Here is a 17,177-nt window from a genome sequence, read left to right as displayed (position 1 = left end):
CAGACATGTACTCAGACAGGTAAGGACTTTTTTATCTTTAGTGAATTTTTTCTCAGCTACCTTCCGTGTCACATATAAGGTAGTAGCCCCACGCAAATTTGCGTGTATTCACGCGGGTTTATGACGTGAGGTGGGGGGGGGGGGCAATTTTTTCTAATATATACTATTTTTGGTACAACTCATGGGGACGCGTGGATCCCACGCTTACGGTCTCCATCCCTGATTATGGCTACTGTATTTACTCATCTGAATTGTTTTAGGTTAGGCACAGAAGGGAGATATTCCATAACAAACCTCAAAATGTTTTTGCGGGGTTTTAGTTTGTTTTGTAGAGCCGACATTCTTTCGCGGAGGTTGACTTCTGAAAGAGTTTTATTTATAAGGTTATTGAGGTAACCTCTGTTTGAATAGAGTAATGTTTTCTTCAAATGTTGTTTTTGAATATCTTGTTCTGAGAAGTCTTGACGCTTCGCCTTTGATATAGCCTGTATTGGAAAGTTTCTGTCGGTTTGAAGGGCGTGTGCACTTCAAGAATAGATTCTTTTTTTTTTTTTTTAAATCTTTCGCATCTCAGACAAGTATATTCAGTTGTTTCAAAACAAGAAGAACAAGCTCATTCCTCTTTTCCCGCCATCTTGTTCAGAATGAAGTCCTTTGCGCATGCCAAGTCGATGGAACGCGCAGACCTCTGGGATAGATATAATTTATATAATTTATACGTAACGTATGCATTTGGTTCGGCACATGAAAATTTCGACGTCTGAATCGAAGTCGAACTTTTGCCGTTCTATTCGACTGGCGCAGTCGAATAGAACGGCGGGTCGACCCAAATACAAATCTGTCGATCCTAACTGATTCATACGTCGATCTTTACATGCGCCAAACCAAATGATTAGGTTCGGCGCATGTAAAGTTCGACGTATGAACCGGGCCTATAGTTATAGGCTTTCCGAAAATGTTGGCTTGGCCGTTCACCGCACTTATTAATAAACGGCGAATTCGTCCACTCCGAAAACAAAAGGCAGTAATTAGATTTTTTTTTGTTTCATGAAAGTATGAGTTGACAAGTCGCTAAAGAAAACTCTTTACTGAGCACAAATCGAATTAATTACTCAATCTATCAGTCTTAGCTACCTGAAAATACAGTCCTCCAGCATCAGTCGACATAAGAGTTAAAATGTGTTTGGTTCCTTGTTGGAATCCACATGGCATTGGCACTGCACTGTCGCTCTGTCAGAAAGATGATGTTACCACTTCTGAGCAGGCAGCTACGCTGTAGATATGTACGCAAAACCTCTCGAATAACGTAAAGTAACCGTTTGTATCATGGCACGTGAATTGTATCACACCACGAACATTAGCATTTTATCGCCCAGCAAACGCTTGTTTTAATTACCAGTTCGAATGATTTCACAAATCCATGCCCTCATATAAATAGATATGTACCAAAAACCTCTCGTATAAAGTAACGTAATCTTTTGTATCATGGCACGTGGATTCTATCACGGCACGTGGAATTGTATTTTATCGCCTAGCAGCTGCTTGCTTTAAATCACCAGTTTCTGATTACTTTATATAGCCAGCTTTTGAATCTTTACGGTCATTCGTTGAAGTTGCGTGATGAGTGTGGTCAGTTCCTGACCATATACGGAACAGAGCTGTAGCAAAATAACAATGAATCACTTCTGAAGCCTGAACTATTTTTTCCTGAGTGTATATCTCTAATATCTATCGATTTTGGGGAGTTAGCGATGCTGGAAGTTATCACTGCTAAAAGATCGTAGGCTTACGCACCACGCAGTCAAACATAGCCCGAGTATAAGCTGAAAACAGCTTCTTGTTACATTTGTTTCATTATTCCAGCCAGCGAACTGGCGTCATTTGATATTTCAAAAACTGTCAAATTGACTTGTCCTTAATTCCTTGTCTTTGTCTCGAGACACAAGTCATTTGATGGAATTTGCATCCTTGCACGTACAATCGGCATCTTCCTTTTCTGAAAAGGCCATTCTGAACGCACCGCAATCTCATTCCCAGAGCTCACTGGGAGAACGAGATTGAAGTCAGAAACAGCGATGTCGCGCACGCTCGGAGACGATCCAAGATTGTCCGTGGAGAGAGAAAACGGACGACTTAGGAGCGTCAGGCCATGGAGAGCAGACAAGAAAGTCACTTGAATAGGCCATTTTCATGATGGCGTCATTTTACTACAACTACCAGAATTCATTTCGTTTTCCTTTTCAAATGCAAATTTTGTAATCCCAGTGGAGAGCAAAAAACAATAGCTCTAATAAGCATGAGAAAAGAAAAACCAGAAGAATTCTGGTAGTTGTAGTAAAATGACGCCATAGTGAAAATGTCCTATTTGAAATGTTCTATATGAAAACAGGTTCCTCAGGAATCAAGCCCTGCTCTCTTGGATGGTTGGCCACGTGTTCATGCTCTATTGCTGGCCTGGTCTCACAGTCAGGAATCTAGAAATACAAGATTGTACAAGTTATCGGGAAACTTTCACAAAGAAGAGCTTTACAAGATGTGCAAGACTGTTATGGAAAGAAAAGACAAGGAAGAAACGGGAAAATGAATTATAACGTCGAGTTAGGACGACATAGCACTCGGCTTATGATTGAATAGTACGTAGGTGGACTACTTATGTAAATGTGGGTGTGTTCAAGTGAGGCGAGTATGGGAACTCAAAACAAGTTTGAATGCTACGCTCACAGACATCCAAGCCCGCCCCTGTTAAAGGGACAGTGTCACCTATTTGTGATGTTATTTTGAATGACCAAACCACATTTGAATTGACGGAATCGTAAAAATAATGGTTCCGTTTTTTAACAATATCACTACTACTAATTTTTAAGTTGTCTTTGGCCGCGGATGATCAAAATTGAAATGGATGGAAACTTCAAGTTCTACTATTGTATCTAGGAGAAATCGCTGAAAAAACTGATTAGTAGTTTGTTCTTTCCAGGATTCTTCTCGGTGCTGACAGTGCCCCTTTAAAGACGCAGTTTCAGTTCTTATGCAACTGAAGCAACAGTTAAGTTCTTGGAAGAGCTGAATTCACTTGGCATTAACACTCAAAAAGTACAACAACCAAAATGTGTCACATACCATGGCCAGTTTCACGTTCAACTCTTCAGTTTCCAACAGGTTTTCTCCTGAGAGACTTCCGCTTAACAACTTTGCCACAATTTTCATGGCAGATGCGTCACAAGATGGCAGTGTGTAGGTAACTTTCTCTGGCAATCTCATTTGGTCAATCTTTTGTCTGTCAATCTGCGCATGTGGAAAATTTGTACGTTAGTTAAGAATTCTTTACTGATCTTCAGTAACGTTATCTAACAAGTTTGGCGAAAGCAGTTGAATTATTGCAGGAGGAAGGAATTCTTAAACAAATGGCAAGCTACCCGATTCAGATTTATATTAGTGGATATGCTTGTCTACGAAAGCAGTTTCGGGGAACTTGTGACGAGCGTCAGACGTTGTGGTATCAGTTATTTTTGGTCCTTTTTATGAGAATAGAAACTTCAGACAGGCGTTAGGCTCCATTGCCAGCCGCTGTTCGTAAACTGATCTAGCCTAGGCAGGCGTTCAAATGCACTCATCTAACTTAACAGCTGGGAAGAATCTCAGATGGCGCTTCTTCGATTGAAGAAATTGTTTTAATCCATATTTCCTTTCCCTGATTTACGAATAAATTATGTTACAGGGTGACAAAGTTAAAATAACATCTAATCTTTCTTTCTACTTCTCGCTAACTACAGCTATATAACCAGGCAGCCTTGTTATACACTACATTATATTTCAGTGAAATGAGCATCTGGTACGTTTGCTCACTGTCTTCCAAATCTGGTTTGGATCCAGAGGTAAATATGGAGCAACAAGTTGAACTTTAGCAATAAAGATAACTTTACTAAGCGAAAAGTTAATATTATTTATTGAAATTAGTATTTATCCTTTAAAATGTAATACCATTCTAACAGCATCAAAATCTTCTATTTGCAGCTTGGCAACGAGGGTGTCAGCGTCCTCTGTCCTTCCCCAGCAAAATTTTTCGGAATGCACTTTAAACATTGCTAGTCTTATATTTTCCTCCTAAAATCAACATGTTGAATTAAAATTAGTCATTCAGATTACTGTAATAGCATGCCATTCTGACCTCTGGATCAGAGACTTCAAACAGTTTAGTTCATTCCAGTTCGTGGAAGCGCATTCCATTAAGAGAGAGTTGTCTTCAACTTTCACCAGACATTTTTCCTAAAACTGTCTTTGATGTGGAGTTTGGGTCTCTCAGTGATCCAATGACGGCGATATGTTCGCTGGGACTTTGATGCCCAGCAGATTTAACCTCCATAATTGGAAACTGAACTAGAAGATGGGAGGTCTAACAGAAGACAGCCTCTTACTCTGAAGATCAGGGGTTGAGTTTGTGGCCAATCAAGCCATCAGGTAAGAATTCTGCTGATCATAGAAATATTTTGAGATAAGTGGTGGTATAGGTAAAATGGACTAGGGAGACAAAAAACGAGGAAATTGTAAAAATTTGGGTAAAGGGGCGAGGCGGCCAAATACAACACAATTGATACATGCCTCCTTAGTCATACGTTTTCTGTTTGTTTTATAAAACGTACAATTTCAGTTGCCCACTCTATATTTTTCAGTGATATTAATACCTGTAGGAACGCTGATCTGCTATTTTCTTCTGCTCTCGTTATAAACAAGAAGATTTGTTTCCTTGATTCATTGCGTCCACGGCGTTCTGGATGTACACAGCTGTAAATGTCCAGGATATATTTTTCATCCTCACAGAGCAAATCCGCACAGCCCTGTTGTGTAGCCACTGGGATGCTGTCTGACATGATTCTGCTGGAAAGTAGACCAAAGAACACATTAACAGATCAGCTGTTATATCAAAAGGGCGCCTGCTTTGTCGTTTACCAAGGTATTGAAAGCAATACAAACAATTTGAGTTTATCACACACAACAAGTTTTCCTTTACAAGCTTTGCAAAGGGTCTGACCATTTCCCGATTAGATTGTTTGAACGTTGTTGTTGACGGTTATGAACTAATAAAGCTCTGCCTCACAAGCTGGTATGCCTCTTTATAAGCAAAAATCTCAATAATCGCTTGTTATACTTGTAGTTGAAACATACACAAAAGCAATTGTCAAACAAATGGTTTTGTGTCGGAGGATTATTTTGCACTGAGTGTTTTGCAAGACTACAAGGGAACTCGCTTAATTACCGTAGTTCCGGGCCTAAACCGGTTTGAGACAAGAAGCACCAAATGTGGTGCCATTTGAGGCCCTGCACGGTCAGTTGAGGAGTGTGAAGCTACAGTAGCTGCTTTAGGGTAAAGGATAATGGACAATATAGTTATTTTTCAATGAGATGGACCAAAGTTTGAATATACCCAAACAACACAGATCAAGCCATGAGTGAATTGAACGATCATCATTTCTCTTGAGACTGGGTGTTTAGCACAGCCAGCTAGCATGATTGAAGCCTGATTGTCCCGATTTAGAACTTAAAAAATAAGAAGAACACCTACTGCACTATCATTGGACTATAGACTTTGTATGGATTATTATATGTTTGGAAGGCCATCTAACCTAACCTTTTCCCCGGCCACCTCTTAGATGACAATATTCCACAAATAAACACGTCGGCCATCTATTGTTCTACTGAAGGGACCCGTCACGTGAAGTGTATAAAATGGTAAATTGATTTAACATTTCCGCATTAATTAATTGAACTAATCTTCTGTTCCCGATACAAATCACAAAGATTACTATCATCGTGGTATATTGGATGCTGGACGGACATTCAAGTGCTTGTTCTTTGACAACGTTTTTTATACCATCGATCGGAACAATTTGTTTGAAGTAGAAGGGCAGAAATGCCCATTGGTTGAAACACTAATCACAGTGTGTTCTAATCTCGTACCCTGATCTCAGTCGGTTTGGAAATGTCGACCGTGGGAGATCTGGGTACGAGATTAAGTGTGTTCCTGCCGGAAAATTTTTAAAAAGCACTTGAGCCGATAAACGAACTGGTCAGCGGCTTAGGAAAACATGGGGGCCGAACTCGCTTCAACAAATGTGATAGACTTGTTTTGTTATATGGCAGCTTTAATGAAACTCTGCCAGCGTTTTCATTACGATCAAATTGGTATGAAATTGCTGGTCTTGGGATGTGGAGAAATTTCAAAGCGAAAGTTATCTCCTTTCTTGGCTACAGTTGCCATCATTCATTTATGTTGACATGTTCGATGGCCGAAATATGGCCGTCTTAGTCGAATGTCACAACTTTTACTTCTCACTTGTACAGTGGAACAGAAACTGGATTACGGCCAAATGTTTTAACAGATTTTCATAGGCGATGGATGGAACTTTCCACTGATATGTCGAAGAACCTGTGAGTACCAGCCACTTTTACAATTTTAATATTCCTTTAAACTTGGGCTAAACCGCATGTTGTGATAAGTGCTCAAAGTTAGCTTAGATAAACTTCGTGCCCTCAGATTAATTACAGTAAAAAAGCAAAAGCTTATGATTGCAATTCATCGCATCGTAAAAATGAAGGGTCATCGTTGTAACTTGCGAATTAGGAGGTTTGAATGATCTGTACTCTCCAGAACCGTAACTGCTGTAAGTCTTGCAAAATTTATGATCTCGAAACTGGGTTTTGAGCACAGCCTTGGGGCCAAAAAGTTCGAATCTAAAAAAAAATTAAGAAATTAGTTAAATTTATCCGTTCGTATTTCATTCTTAATACCTACATGCGAAGAGAAGTTGTGGGAGTGTTATCAGCGATATCTATTTTTAGATGAAAGGGGCTAGCACGCTAGTTTCTGTAAAATTTGGTCACCTTTTCTTCGTACGTCCAAAACCACTCGATTTTCGATCGCAGAATGAATGCTTGGAAAACTTCATATCAGTTTATTGATAAAAGGAATCCATTGTCATGAACTAAATTCAAGTACGACCACAAATAAATCGTTGTACAGGGTTACATTGCAACCGAAAATGGCTGTGAGCAGGAAGACTAGAGCCGATTATAATAATATAATGGCGTTGCATTTCAAAAGGTGATAAAGATTCAGAAAGAGGGATTAGTCCGTCCCACCACACCGGGAATTAACCAATTGTTTACTATTCAACATACAAGTAAGCTGTTCTCAGGGATCCCTTAGTTCAAATTGTGATTACTAAGCAATCTTTACTTTTTCGTTTCTGTTTGTTTTAAGCAGACCCTCGGCGTAAAAAACTCATTCCAACAAGTTCCGACTCTTGCTGCATGTATGCAATGATCGGACATTATAGTTTAGTGCTACAACCTTGCTGTGGAAAGTCACGACAGTCGGCGACAAAATTGCATGTCAAAAAAGTATTGTAATTCATCTGAAGGGCACGCGGAGCGTTTCCGTCAATTATTTTGGACAACAAAATAATATAAAGTTTAAAACTCACAATAAATCTGCTTTCGTATTTAATATATTTAAAACCACTGATAATTACTGTGATCTGAAGAAAGAAACTACTTTACATACAACATTTGTAGTCATATAGAAGAACGAAAGAAGAACTAAATTAGTCAAGGAAATGTTAGAGAATTGTCTTCCATACTTACCAGAGCAATGGCCACTGAAATCAGTATTAGTTTAAGACAGAGTACTGTTTACTTCAACGGTTGCTTGAGAAACCCCTTCTAATATTCTGCGTCAGTTTTCCTTTCTCTGATATTTGTATTTGACAATTTTCGTACAATATTTAATGCTAAACGTCTTCCTCCGTTGTATTTAAGAAGCTAACTATATTAATGAAGTTTAAATCCTTCGATATATAAACACAACCTTGTCAGTAAAGCAAACGGCCACTCATGCAAGGATGCCTCTTGTAAGTAAGAAGGTGTCGATAATCTTCAATAAGTATCTCTGCCTCTTGGTTTAGCGGTTTAGCCTTGTTTTAAAGAAGGACATGTAGCGGTTTGTGATTTGGTAACAGATCACGTGCCGAATTTGCCGAACGGGAAAAGGCCCTATGAAACGAAACTGAAAGCTGTTACTACTCTTATTCTGCTTATCAGGGGATTCCCCGTCAGTCTGATTGGATTTGCGTAACAGTGCAGCTGTTTCGCCGGTGTAATTCCCTAGGGAAAAAGCCCTGTTGACAGACGAAGGTTGAGTTATTCTTATTAATTCTAATGAAAAGCGAGAATCAATTTTTGTCATTTAAGGTGAAAATTCGTCGTGATTGATTCTTTTTCTGATCGCGTGACGATGGAAATGTTGTATTTGCAATTATCAGTTTCAGAAACAAAGCCTCCGGCACGCGACAGCGCTGTCTGTCACTAAAAGCAACAGACTTTAAATATACTTCACCGGTATCGATTCTTCCACAAACAATCCTGTCTTTAAAGATTAACAACCTACTTAAAGTAGATATTAAAAATAAAAGAAAACAAGAGAGAATTAAGCTGGTTGTAACATCAGAGAAGAGAAAAGGAATTGTACTTACTCGTACTCCTTTCAAGTCTGTTCTTGAGAGACTCAGTTTCTTCTCATGTGCAAATTGACAATTCTTCACTGTTTGCTCGCAGGTACGTACTATTTTGAACCCTTTGAAAGAGGAAACGATTATAAGACCTTTTCACTGTATTGTTGTCCAATACAACTAAGTTTTCCCCACATTAAGTCTTCCTCCTTATCTGCTCAACCTCCGCCGGCCAACTGAGGTCTATAATGAGCCGTCAAAAATATGTTCTACTTACACAGATTTCATGACTTGGTTCAAAGAAGTTGTTTCCACTATTCTGGTCGGGGGATTCCCCAGTTGGAATATTTGCTCGCGAGATCGTTTTCAGTTTCGGTCAGTGAAGAAAATCCCTGTTTGCGAGGAAATTGAAAGCAGCTAAAACGTTTCCGCTACAAATTCGGGGAAAAACGTATTCTCTAGTTCTTGGAAGGAACATGAGTAATTGTAGTTTTCGAAAGGAAATCGTTTATGTGGGTTCAAAAAACAATTTATATTTTCAATCTAGCCGAGCAGCGCTCAACATTTTTCTTCTTGTGAATGAACAAAATTTGTAATTAGCTTTCTTTTACTTTTAAATTTTACATCCCGTTGGTCTTGTTTAGAATAATTATTCTGCCTTAAAAATTTAATGTAACGACAACCCTGAGCAAATTTCCTTTTTTTTTTGGAAAACATTAGCAAGGCCGGGGAAAAAACCCTTCTTGATTTTTCGGTATTTTCATTGGGTCATAACTTCCTTGACATTTCCTGTCTCAGTTTAGTTGCCTGTCATAGCAAATCATAGAGCATAACAAAGGAAAGTGATGCGGTGAATGATGACATAATGATGTAATATTTATGCGCTGTGAGAAATATAACTGGCTGATATATCAGATACAAAAAAGAGAATGTCTTCCGTTTTTACATAGTTCACAGAAATATTGCCGCACCGAGTGTTGTCTCGCTACGAAGTCAAAAACCCAAGCAAATCATTTGCAATGGGTAAGCTGTTGAAGTTAAAAGAAATATATCAGTTACTTGATGTCGCAGGTTTGGAAATTTTTTGTGGTGCTTTATAAATAGTATTAGACGTTCTACCAAGAAAAGGCGGGATTAGTAGTGTCAGCAAACGGTTCCTTCCAAGAGCAGTACTTTTAAGTGCATATTCCGGAGTCGTTGCTTTGCAACCCTACTATAACTAAAACCAGAAAATGAAATTCATTTCATTCTTCACTTCCTTTGCAGGTGATAATTTTTCAGAAACATGGCGGCAAAATCAATAAAATAAAAAGTAACGTATCACTTTGCAGTGACATCGCGCCAAATTTAACGTTCTCTTTGACATAACAAGGAGCACACACCATAATGAAATCGCAGCTGGCTCGAAAGTCGAGTTTGGAATTGGACTAGTTCAAAATGAAATTCAAATCAGTTTATTTCACTTCCTTTACTTGCTTTTTTGGGGACATTTGCAATGTTTTCAATATTTAATTTAGTCGTCAGGAGTCTTCGTATTTGCATACGCGAATACAAATTTCATTTTGCCGCAACTGAAAAATTGAATTCTATTTTCCTTTTCTGGATACTTTCCAACCATTTTTCATTATTTTCTATCACAAGCTTATCCATGCAAAGAGTAGACCGGATGATCTATTTTCGAAGCCTATGATCGGTCTCATGCATAGATACCTGTGCGTGGCTTTGCAGCGTCTATACTTTTCATCAAATACTTCAAATTTTATTAAAGTGCATAGTGTTAGCTAGAGTTCTACAGATCTCGCCCTGTTCGCTGTCAGCCAGTAATAATATATACTTTTAATGGTTTTTACTCCAGTTTCCATAACAACAATAAGCATAACTTTAAGTTTCTGCGGCCGGGATGAGATGCCAGCCTATCAGCCTTCTATGTTTTTCCCCTGAATATCTCAACTTGCAACAGATTGCTAGAATTCAGTATTTTTTTTCTCCATGGATGAATTTTTTAGGCAATGACACATGCAAGCATACTCGGAAAAAAGAAAATCCGAAACCATAACATCACATTTCTTTCACAACAGCTTTGTTGTTGCTCGGTTTCTTGCGAACGTGTCAATGTTAGAATACAACGTGGTCTTAATATCCTAGTGATTGCTGGAACGGTCCAGGATCAGTCTAAGTACCTTGTGATCGCCGGGAAGTCCTCAAAAGTACAGCATTTCTTAACAGAACACTGAATTACTACGTCGGGCGTATTTCTTCTTCAGAGTTAACTTAATTCGTTCTGGCCAGCTGTTAGCTTGAGTCCAGATACGTACTCTCCAATTTTAACAACTGTTAGGTAATTACATTAAACTTTATTTCTAGTTTATAAGCATTTCTTTTATCGATAACAATCGATGCAAATCGATGGCAATTTAAAACAATTTTTTCGCTATGATTAGTCATCGATTTCCGACATCAATCGATTAATTGTCATTGATTGCCATCGATTGTTATCGGTTATCGATTTCATCGATTGTTCACGCCATCTACTCGAGAGCTACGGGAGTCTTGGTAGACTTGGTATTGGTTTTGGCCACAAGGTATTTGGTGGAGCATATGTATAAAAAAAATTGTATTATTTAACTTTTCTTTTCAGGACAAGAGGACAACGAAGAGAATGAGTCGCAACTCTTTCAGGTAAGCAGCTGTTACAAAATCTCTCAGGGTGATTCTCCTTCTCCGTCTGCACTGATTGAACACTGCTGTCTGATGACACGTGGTAACAAATGGAATATCGATGTTAAATGTCGACTGCAAAAACTGAGTCACGTGAAAGGAGCATCTCACCAGACAGACAGCTGGAGAAGCTTGAAGGAGGCGTTCCCTGATGCCAAAATTCAGTACAAACACAATGACATTGAAGTGACCCTGCCAAGCCTGCAAGAAGACATTGAAATGGCAGCTTTTGGAAGACCAGAGAAAACTGACCAGAAACGAATGCAAATGGCGATCTTTGGAGGACAGCCATCGCAAGGACGAAACTGGAAGATTTGGATTTACCTTGTAGATGATACAACAACAGCTTATAAGGTATTTTATAGGTCAGCCCGTTGTATTTAACCCCTTTATAACAGATAAGACAAGATGCCCTTTAAGTGCGCCCACCATCCCCCTTACCGCCTCCCAAAACTCCTAGTCATTGTGCTCGTCTCCTGTATCTCTTAAGCTTCATTGTAACTCAATCGGTGTTTAGTTCTGTTAACAACGTTAGGGTTAATTCCACTTCAAATAAAAGATAAAGCTTGCATCAAGAATTTCGTATTAAGATAGGAAGTTTACAGGAACACCCTGCGCGGGTAAAACAGGCTATCATCCGATCCTCATTTCAGCAAAAAGTGGAACGCTGCTTACCTCTTCAAACTAAAGGAGAATAAAAATATAACCAATCGTAAGGTACTGTTGCATTTGGTACCACCGTGATAACATGCCAGTAACCCCACCCCTTCCCCTAAGATACTATCGTTGCAATGCCATTGTGTTTGCTTGGATTCACAGAAGGACTTTTTCCCTTGTTGAATATAATCAATTCCACTCGAAGTAAGCTTTTGTTGAGAATTTCTAATTGGGCATGGTATTTTCAGTACTCGACCTAGATAGTCCAATCATCTTATCCTCAACCTTTAAATTAAATAAGGATGCTTATTGCTTCTTCAAAGTAAAGTAGAATAAAAAAAATATAACTACAATCATGGTTAAAATCTTTCCAATGTAGCGAGCAAATTCTTTTGTTGCAATTTTATCGTAGTTAAGATATATTGCCACCAAATCACATCATTGTTTCCTTAGAATAAAACAGTGATAAACTATTTAATTTGACTATGACTAATACATTGTGATTGATTTAAAATATCATGCAGTATTCAAGTTTTTGTTCTCACAAGGTTTTGTTTTATTTATCAAACAGCAGGTTTGCCAGAAAGAAGAAGAAAGAGGTCACAAGTTACTGCAACCACTGGCTGGAATGTTTGTTGCCAACAGCAATGAAGATATCAGAATTGAATTGAGCGTATTAGAACCCGGATGGAAAATCAAAGGAAGCAAAGTGAAGGTAACGAAACAAATATTAGATATGTTATCCTCAGAACAAACTCAGTTCAGAGCTATAACATGGTAGAGTTTCAATATAACTCGAAATAACGTGAGAAGCAAATGGTTTCAAAAGATGCTAGTACTGATGCACTCGAGCAAGTTTGGTCTGAAATTGCAAAGGAGGTCAGGCCATAAAACCATTACCGATGGGTAATAATTACGTAATTCTCTCACAATTTTCTAAAAGAAAATGGGAGCATATCTAGAGTTTTAAACAAAGCTTGACACTTTTAAAACAGTTTCATATCTACTGATCACTATGGAAATAATGTTCTTTGTATATAACTGAACCTTTTTGTGGGCTGCTTCAATAATTTCTTTCAGACTATCAAATCAAAAGATGCGTGGAATTCGCCAGAAAACTCCACAGACTTTCCAAACTGCCATTTTGAAATCAGTCACGTGGACAAAAGAAAGCAGTCATTCTTCTGTGTAATAACAGCTTCTCATGGAAAGGATGCTGCAAGAGCGGAAATTGTGGAATATTTTGAACGAGTGAGTAGATCTGAGTCTATGTGTTAATCTACAAAACTTAGAAGAAGAAAAAGATAGCAAACAAAGACCCCATTTTCGTTTCAATACTGTATCTATATTTTTGCAAATTCTCAAGGGGAAATTACGGGAATTTTGTTGCATTGATAGACGAGCATTAACAAAAAGCTAAGGGAATATAAATTACCTCAATCTGAGAGCCCGATAATTTAACCCACATTTTACAGTTTAACGAATTGGAAACAAAATTCTTTGCAAAAGCCAGTTTCATCTTAGCCTTGATAGGTGCATGGGTAATCTGTATTCTGTCTGGTATGAAAAACAAATACTTCAGTACTCTTCTTTTGTTAAATTGTCCTTTTACAAGAAAAGCAAACCCCGAAGTAATAACGTTGAATACAAGACATCGAAGAACTCATTTCAAACTATTAAGTTTAGAATGCACATGGCAATTTTATTTCTTTTGACTTTTAGGAGAGGAGTCAAAAAGTCATCCAACCTTCGAAGAATTTACCAAAAGTGAACAACCTTTGCAAGCCCCACTATTCAAAAGGTAAGAAGAGTAACGCAAGAGAACCTCGACCTTCTGTTGGTCCGCATAGAGGTTATTGAGCAAAATTGATCGGGCAGTAAAATGTAATTTAAAAATCAGCTTTACATTTCTTTAAAAACTTAAAAACTGTCTATAGCTTTATAGGTGCTCAAAAACCACCCATTTTGAACCATCTTTCCTGGAGAGATATTAACCTCTCTTCTTACATTGAGAATTAATTATCTGAATATGAAAAAAAGTATCCCAAACTCACCTCTGCGCTGCACAATATCGAAAATAAGAAAAACTATAGCAAAGTACTGCCCAGGACAGGTTATTTAATTTGAATAGCTCAACTTTTAAAAGAATTCCATCCACGCTGTCCAAAGATATAACCATTGTTCAGGGCAAATTGAAGGCAATTAACCTTTTTATTATTATTATTATTATTATTATTATTATTATTATTATTATTATTATTATTATTATTATTGTTATTATTATTATTACTGTAATGAGCCATCGAATTCAAAATTTTCAGCCTAATCGAATTTAATTAATTCCCCAGAAACAACTGCATGCCACAAATAGTAAAAGTAAAAATGGCTAACATTATAATATACTTTTGTCTCCTTCAAATTAACCCTGCTACCATCGTTCAAGGTAAAGGTTTCCTTTGATTTTTGAACTAAAAAACGAGATTTAATAGCCAAGGGCTAATTTGAATGCAAACAAAAGAATATGAAACTGTTAACCATTTTTGCATTAAGGGTCCATAATGACACAAACAACAGGTAATACAATCAGTTGACTTTGAGGCTTGATGAATGGTCCTAACTTTGAACAGAAAGCAGATGAAATAAGGGTGGAGGGTGGGGAGGACGATGCGGGCTGGGACCCACATATGCCATATATTCCCGTATTCAAACGTCACATGGTGATCACTGTGCAAACACAAAGTTTAACACCCCCTTTGTTACCAGCCTGACACTCGAGATCTTTTTTTAAACTTTATCGAGAAAGGGTTAAAGCAATAGCAGGTTTCGTGTAAATGACAAGAAGGAGGTGTTTCAATATATTAATCTACAAGTAATGACAGCGTAAGGCAAAAAACGGAACCTTGTCAAAGTGATCTGATTACTTATTCCCTTTCTTTTCTTTTATGATAGAGACGAGTGGATGGTTGCCAACGCTATTATTTTTGTTTTCTTTCCTTCTTCTTCCGGACTTCCAAACTTCTGGCCAAAAAGGTAAGCTTCGACCCCCTCCCCCCCTCCCAACTTTGAGAGAGACCCAATTGACATTGTTTGATGTTATATTCTTAATTTCTTTAAAAAGGGTCTTTTTCGCTACATAGACTTTCCCTTGAATAACATACTAATTCCGACCTCTGGCTAAGTTAATTATCTGAATCCTATCCAGTACTAAAATTTTCCTGGCCCAAATGGTATTGAGTCTCCAGTCCCACCAGATCCAATCCAGTGTCGGTATACATATTTGTACAAGTTACAGAAAAGCGATACTGAGACTAGTCCATTATCGGTATGCCTGCGGTCGTACAGTTATTTGCGCTCTTTTTTATCTTCTTGGTTCTTTGTGTTTTGTTTTGTTTTGTTTGTTTGTTTGTTTTTTCCATTTGTGTTGTTACAATACTCTGTTGAAAACCACTTTTTTTTCACAAATACAAAATATAAGAGACTAATGTCAAGCTCATTTGCATTTTTTTGATAGGATCAATGAACGCGCATCATGATCAACATTTCAAGACAAGAAAGGATGTACCAACAGAAACCCACAAGAAACTTATGTTCGCTGTATTTCAAAACCAACGTGTGAAAGAATTGAACTAGCAATACCGCCGTATACGAGAAACTGACGAAGAATCTTCTAAATATTTAAACCAGCCATATTTCGGACGTTTTCAGATTGATTTTAATTACTTATTAATTAGGCCGAAATTAAGAAAAACTGCATGAAAAAACTTCGGATGCAAAAAGAGCTTATTACAGAATTCTGTTTGAAGTATTTATGAATAAAGTTATTTTCTTTTCACCAAGCTAAAGATCCTGTGAATCTGTGAATTCTGGCTATAAAAGTCATAAAAAGCATGGGAAAATCTAGGTCTTTTCCTCTAATATGCATCCCCACTTTGGGGCGATCTGCCGAAAAACTTGCAGATGAGTAGCAGTCCACACAAAACAGGTGTTTGGACATCATTGGGATACCGAGAACATCCCTTCCGATGCTAGAGAAAAGACGAAAAGTAACGACAAAGCGTGAAATGGAAATTGAAATAAAAATCAAATCTTCATTACAAAGCCAAATACCAGCTACAGCTATAACTTAATTAAGATCGGTACCAGGCCCAATGGGAATAGCAAGGTCTAGAACCCAAAGACATGCAAAGTCTTTATGTCGCGGACCGTAAGCCGCTCCTTTGTTAATTATTGAACTTTGTATTTCTAAGTTTAGTCTAACTATATGTAAATCCATTGCATATTTATTTTAAGGTTGGTGAATAAAGTTTTTTAGTATTATTATCAAAAACATTTATCAGAAGAACGTTTTTATTTTTCGGTTGTCAATACAAGTCAACGTCACTTTTTCATTTTCATTTTTCCCTTTATTGTTGGCTAATTTCGTCAAGACATTAAAATATCGTCAAAGTTGTAGTGGATCCACAAGCTTATTGGTTCGTGAATCCACCGCAAGTAATAAAATGTTATGACATAATTTTCATTTCTTACAAGAATTATCATATGAAACTTGAAGTCAATTTGTTCTCTAGAACAAAGCGTTAAAGGGAGGGTTTCTCATTTCAGTGCATGTGCATGAATCTAAATGCTTTTTTCTCTTTCTTAACAACTTTATGGCCTTAAAAATCCCACTCGCATGTACTTTAGTAATCACATTCTATAATTGGTCCAAGCAAAATGACTGATGACCAAAATTCACAGAAAATGCTAGTGGATTGTACTCATATTGTCGATATTGAATTTAGCGTTGACCCGTAGGATTTATTCCACGATTGATGTGTTTACAATTATTTGCATAGACATGTGCAGAACGGTGAACTCCTCCCTTTAATAAACTTGTTAAATTTTCTTTAAGGAACAAATTTAGGTGGCCTTCGATTTACTGTATTCCGGAAAAAGAATAAACGGAATAGCTGTCAGATTTCTCTTCCAAAGTAAATTTGTAAGTTGGGAAGACATTTCTGAATTTAAGAGTTATTTTGTACTATAGCAACTCCAATAACCTTTTACGACGGATTTTGTCATCAATGCATGCATTCCTATTCCGCAATAGGGTCAATCGAACGCAACCTTATAGTGGTCACGTCGCCGATCTTACACTGACGAACGTGTTTTGTACTGATGGGTCATTGCAGTACGCGTCATTCATTCATTCATTCATTCATTCATTCATTCATTCATTCATTCATTCATTCATTCATTCATTCATTCATTCATTCATTCATTCATTCATTCATTCATTCATTCATTCATTCATTCATTCAT

The 17,177-nt window shown here is 37.6% G+C and overlaps 2 protein-coding genes across 10 annotated transcripts; one reads left to right on the top strand and one right to left on the bottom strand.

Annotated features, from left to right (window-relative positions):
- Positions 1 to 1,084: 1,084 nt before the first annotated feature.
- Positions 1,085 to 8,681, bottom strand: LOC146482278 (uncharacterized). Of its 5 annotated transcripts, none has more exons than XM_085107560.1 (5): positions 8,532 to 8,681; positions 4,680 to 4,869; positions 3,979 to 4,101; positions 3,118 to 3,282; positions 1,085 to 2,474 (listed from the first exon to the last, which is right to left on the bottom strand). In XM_085107560.1, exons 2-5 carry the CDS (start codon positions 4,863 to 4,865, stop codon positions 2,376 to 2,378), a joined length of 573 nt encoding a protein of 190 aa, XP_084963686.1. In that variant the 5' UTR covers positions 4,866 to 4,869; positions 8,532 to 8,681; the 3' UTR covers positions 1,085 to 2,375. The 5 variants fall into 5 exon arrangements, with proteins under 5 accessions (XP_084963686.1, XP_084963691.1, XP_084963690.1 ...); XM_085107565.1 differs by having other exon boundaries at positions 4,680 to 4,872; positions 8,526 to 8,623; XM_085107564.1 differs by having other exon boundaries at positions 4,680 to 4,872; positions 8,532 to 8,617.
- Positions 6,131 to 16,901, top strand: LOC146482277 (uncharacterized). 5 transcript variants are annotated; one of them, XM_085107559.1, is made up of 7 exons: positions 6,131 to 6,423; positions 11,140 to 11,573; positions 12,448 to 12,591; positions 12,957 to 13,127; positions 13,599 to 13,677; positions 14,826 to 14,906; positions 15,388 to 16,901. In XM_085107559.1, exons 2-7 carry the CDS (start codon positions 11,253 to 11,255, stop codon positions 15,504 to 15,506), a joined length of 915 nt encoding a protein of 304 aa, XP_084963685.1. In that variant the 5' UTR covers positions 6,131 to 6,423; positions 11,140 to 11,252; the 3' UTR covers positions 15,507 to 16,901. The 5 variants fall into 5 exon arrangements, with proteins under 5 accessions (XP_084963685.1, XP_084963683.1, XP_084963682.1 ...); XM_085107557.1 differs by lacking the exon at positions 6,131 to 6,423 and adding an exon at positions 8,532 to 8,607; XM_085107556.1 differs by lacking the exon at positions 6,131 to 6,423 and adding an exon at positions 9,429 to 9,572 and having other exon boundaries at positions 12,451 to 12,591.
- The last annotated feature ends 276 nt before the right edge of the window (positions 16,902 to 17,177 follow it).

This window comes from Pavona decussata, unplaced genomic scaffold (assembly GCF_977016875.1).
Source record: "Pavona decussata unplaced genomic scaffold, jaPavDecu1.1 SCAFFOLD_47, whole genome shotgun sequence".
Lineage (NCBI taxonomy): Eukaryota > Metazoa > Cnidaria > Anthozoa > Scleractinia > Agariciidae > Pavona > Pavona decussata.
The sequence above is the reverse complement of the archived record's forward strand: the minus strand, read 5'-3'. Positions and strand labels throughout refer to the sequence as shown.

Excerpts from the sequence above, each read along its gene's own strand:
- LOC146482278 (XM_085107560.1), bottom strand. The coding sequence starts at position 4,865 with ATGTCAGACAGCATCCCAGTGGCTACACAACAGGGCTGTGCGGATTTG. Across the intron at positions 4,102-4,679 it reads GCAGATCAGCGTTCCTACAG|GAGGAAAATATAAGACTAGC; the intron begins GTATTAATATCA and ends TGTTGATTTTAG. Across the intron at positions 2,475-3,117 it reads TGAACGTGAAACTGGCCATG|ATTCCTGACTGTGAGACCAG; the intron begins GTATGTGACACA and ends TTGTATTTCTAG.
- LOC146482277 (XM_085107555.1), top strand. The coding sequence starts at position 9,521 with ATGGGTAAGCTGTTGAAGTTAAAAGAAATATATCAGTTACTTGATGTC. Across the intron at positions 9,573-11,139 it reads TCAGTTACTTGATGTCGCAG|GACAAGAGGACAACGAAGAG; the intron begins GTTTGGAAATTT and ends TTTTCTTTTCAG. Across the intron at positions 14,907-15,387 it reads CCAAACTTCTGGCCAAAAAG|GATCAATGAACGCGCATCAT; the intron begins GTAAGCTTCGAC and ends TTTTTTTGATAG.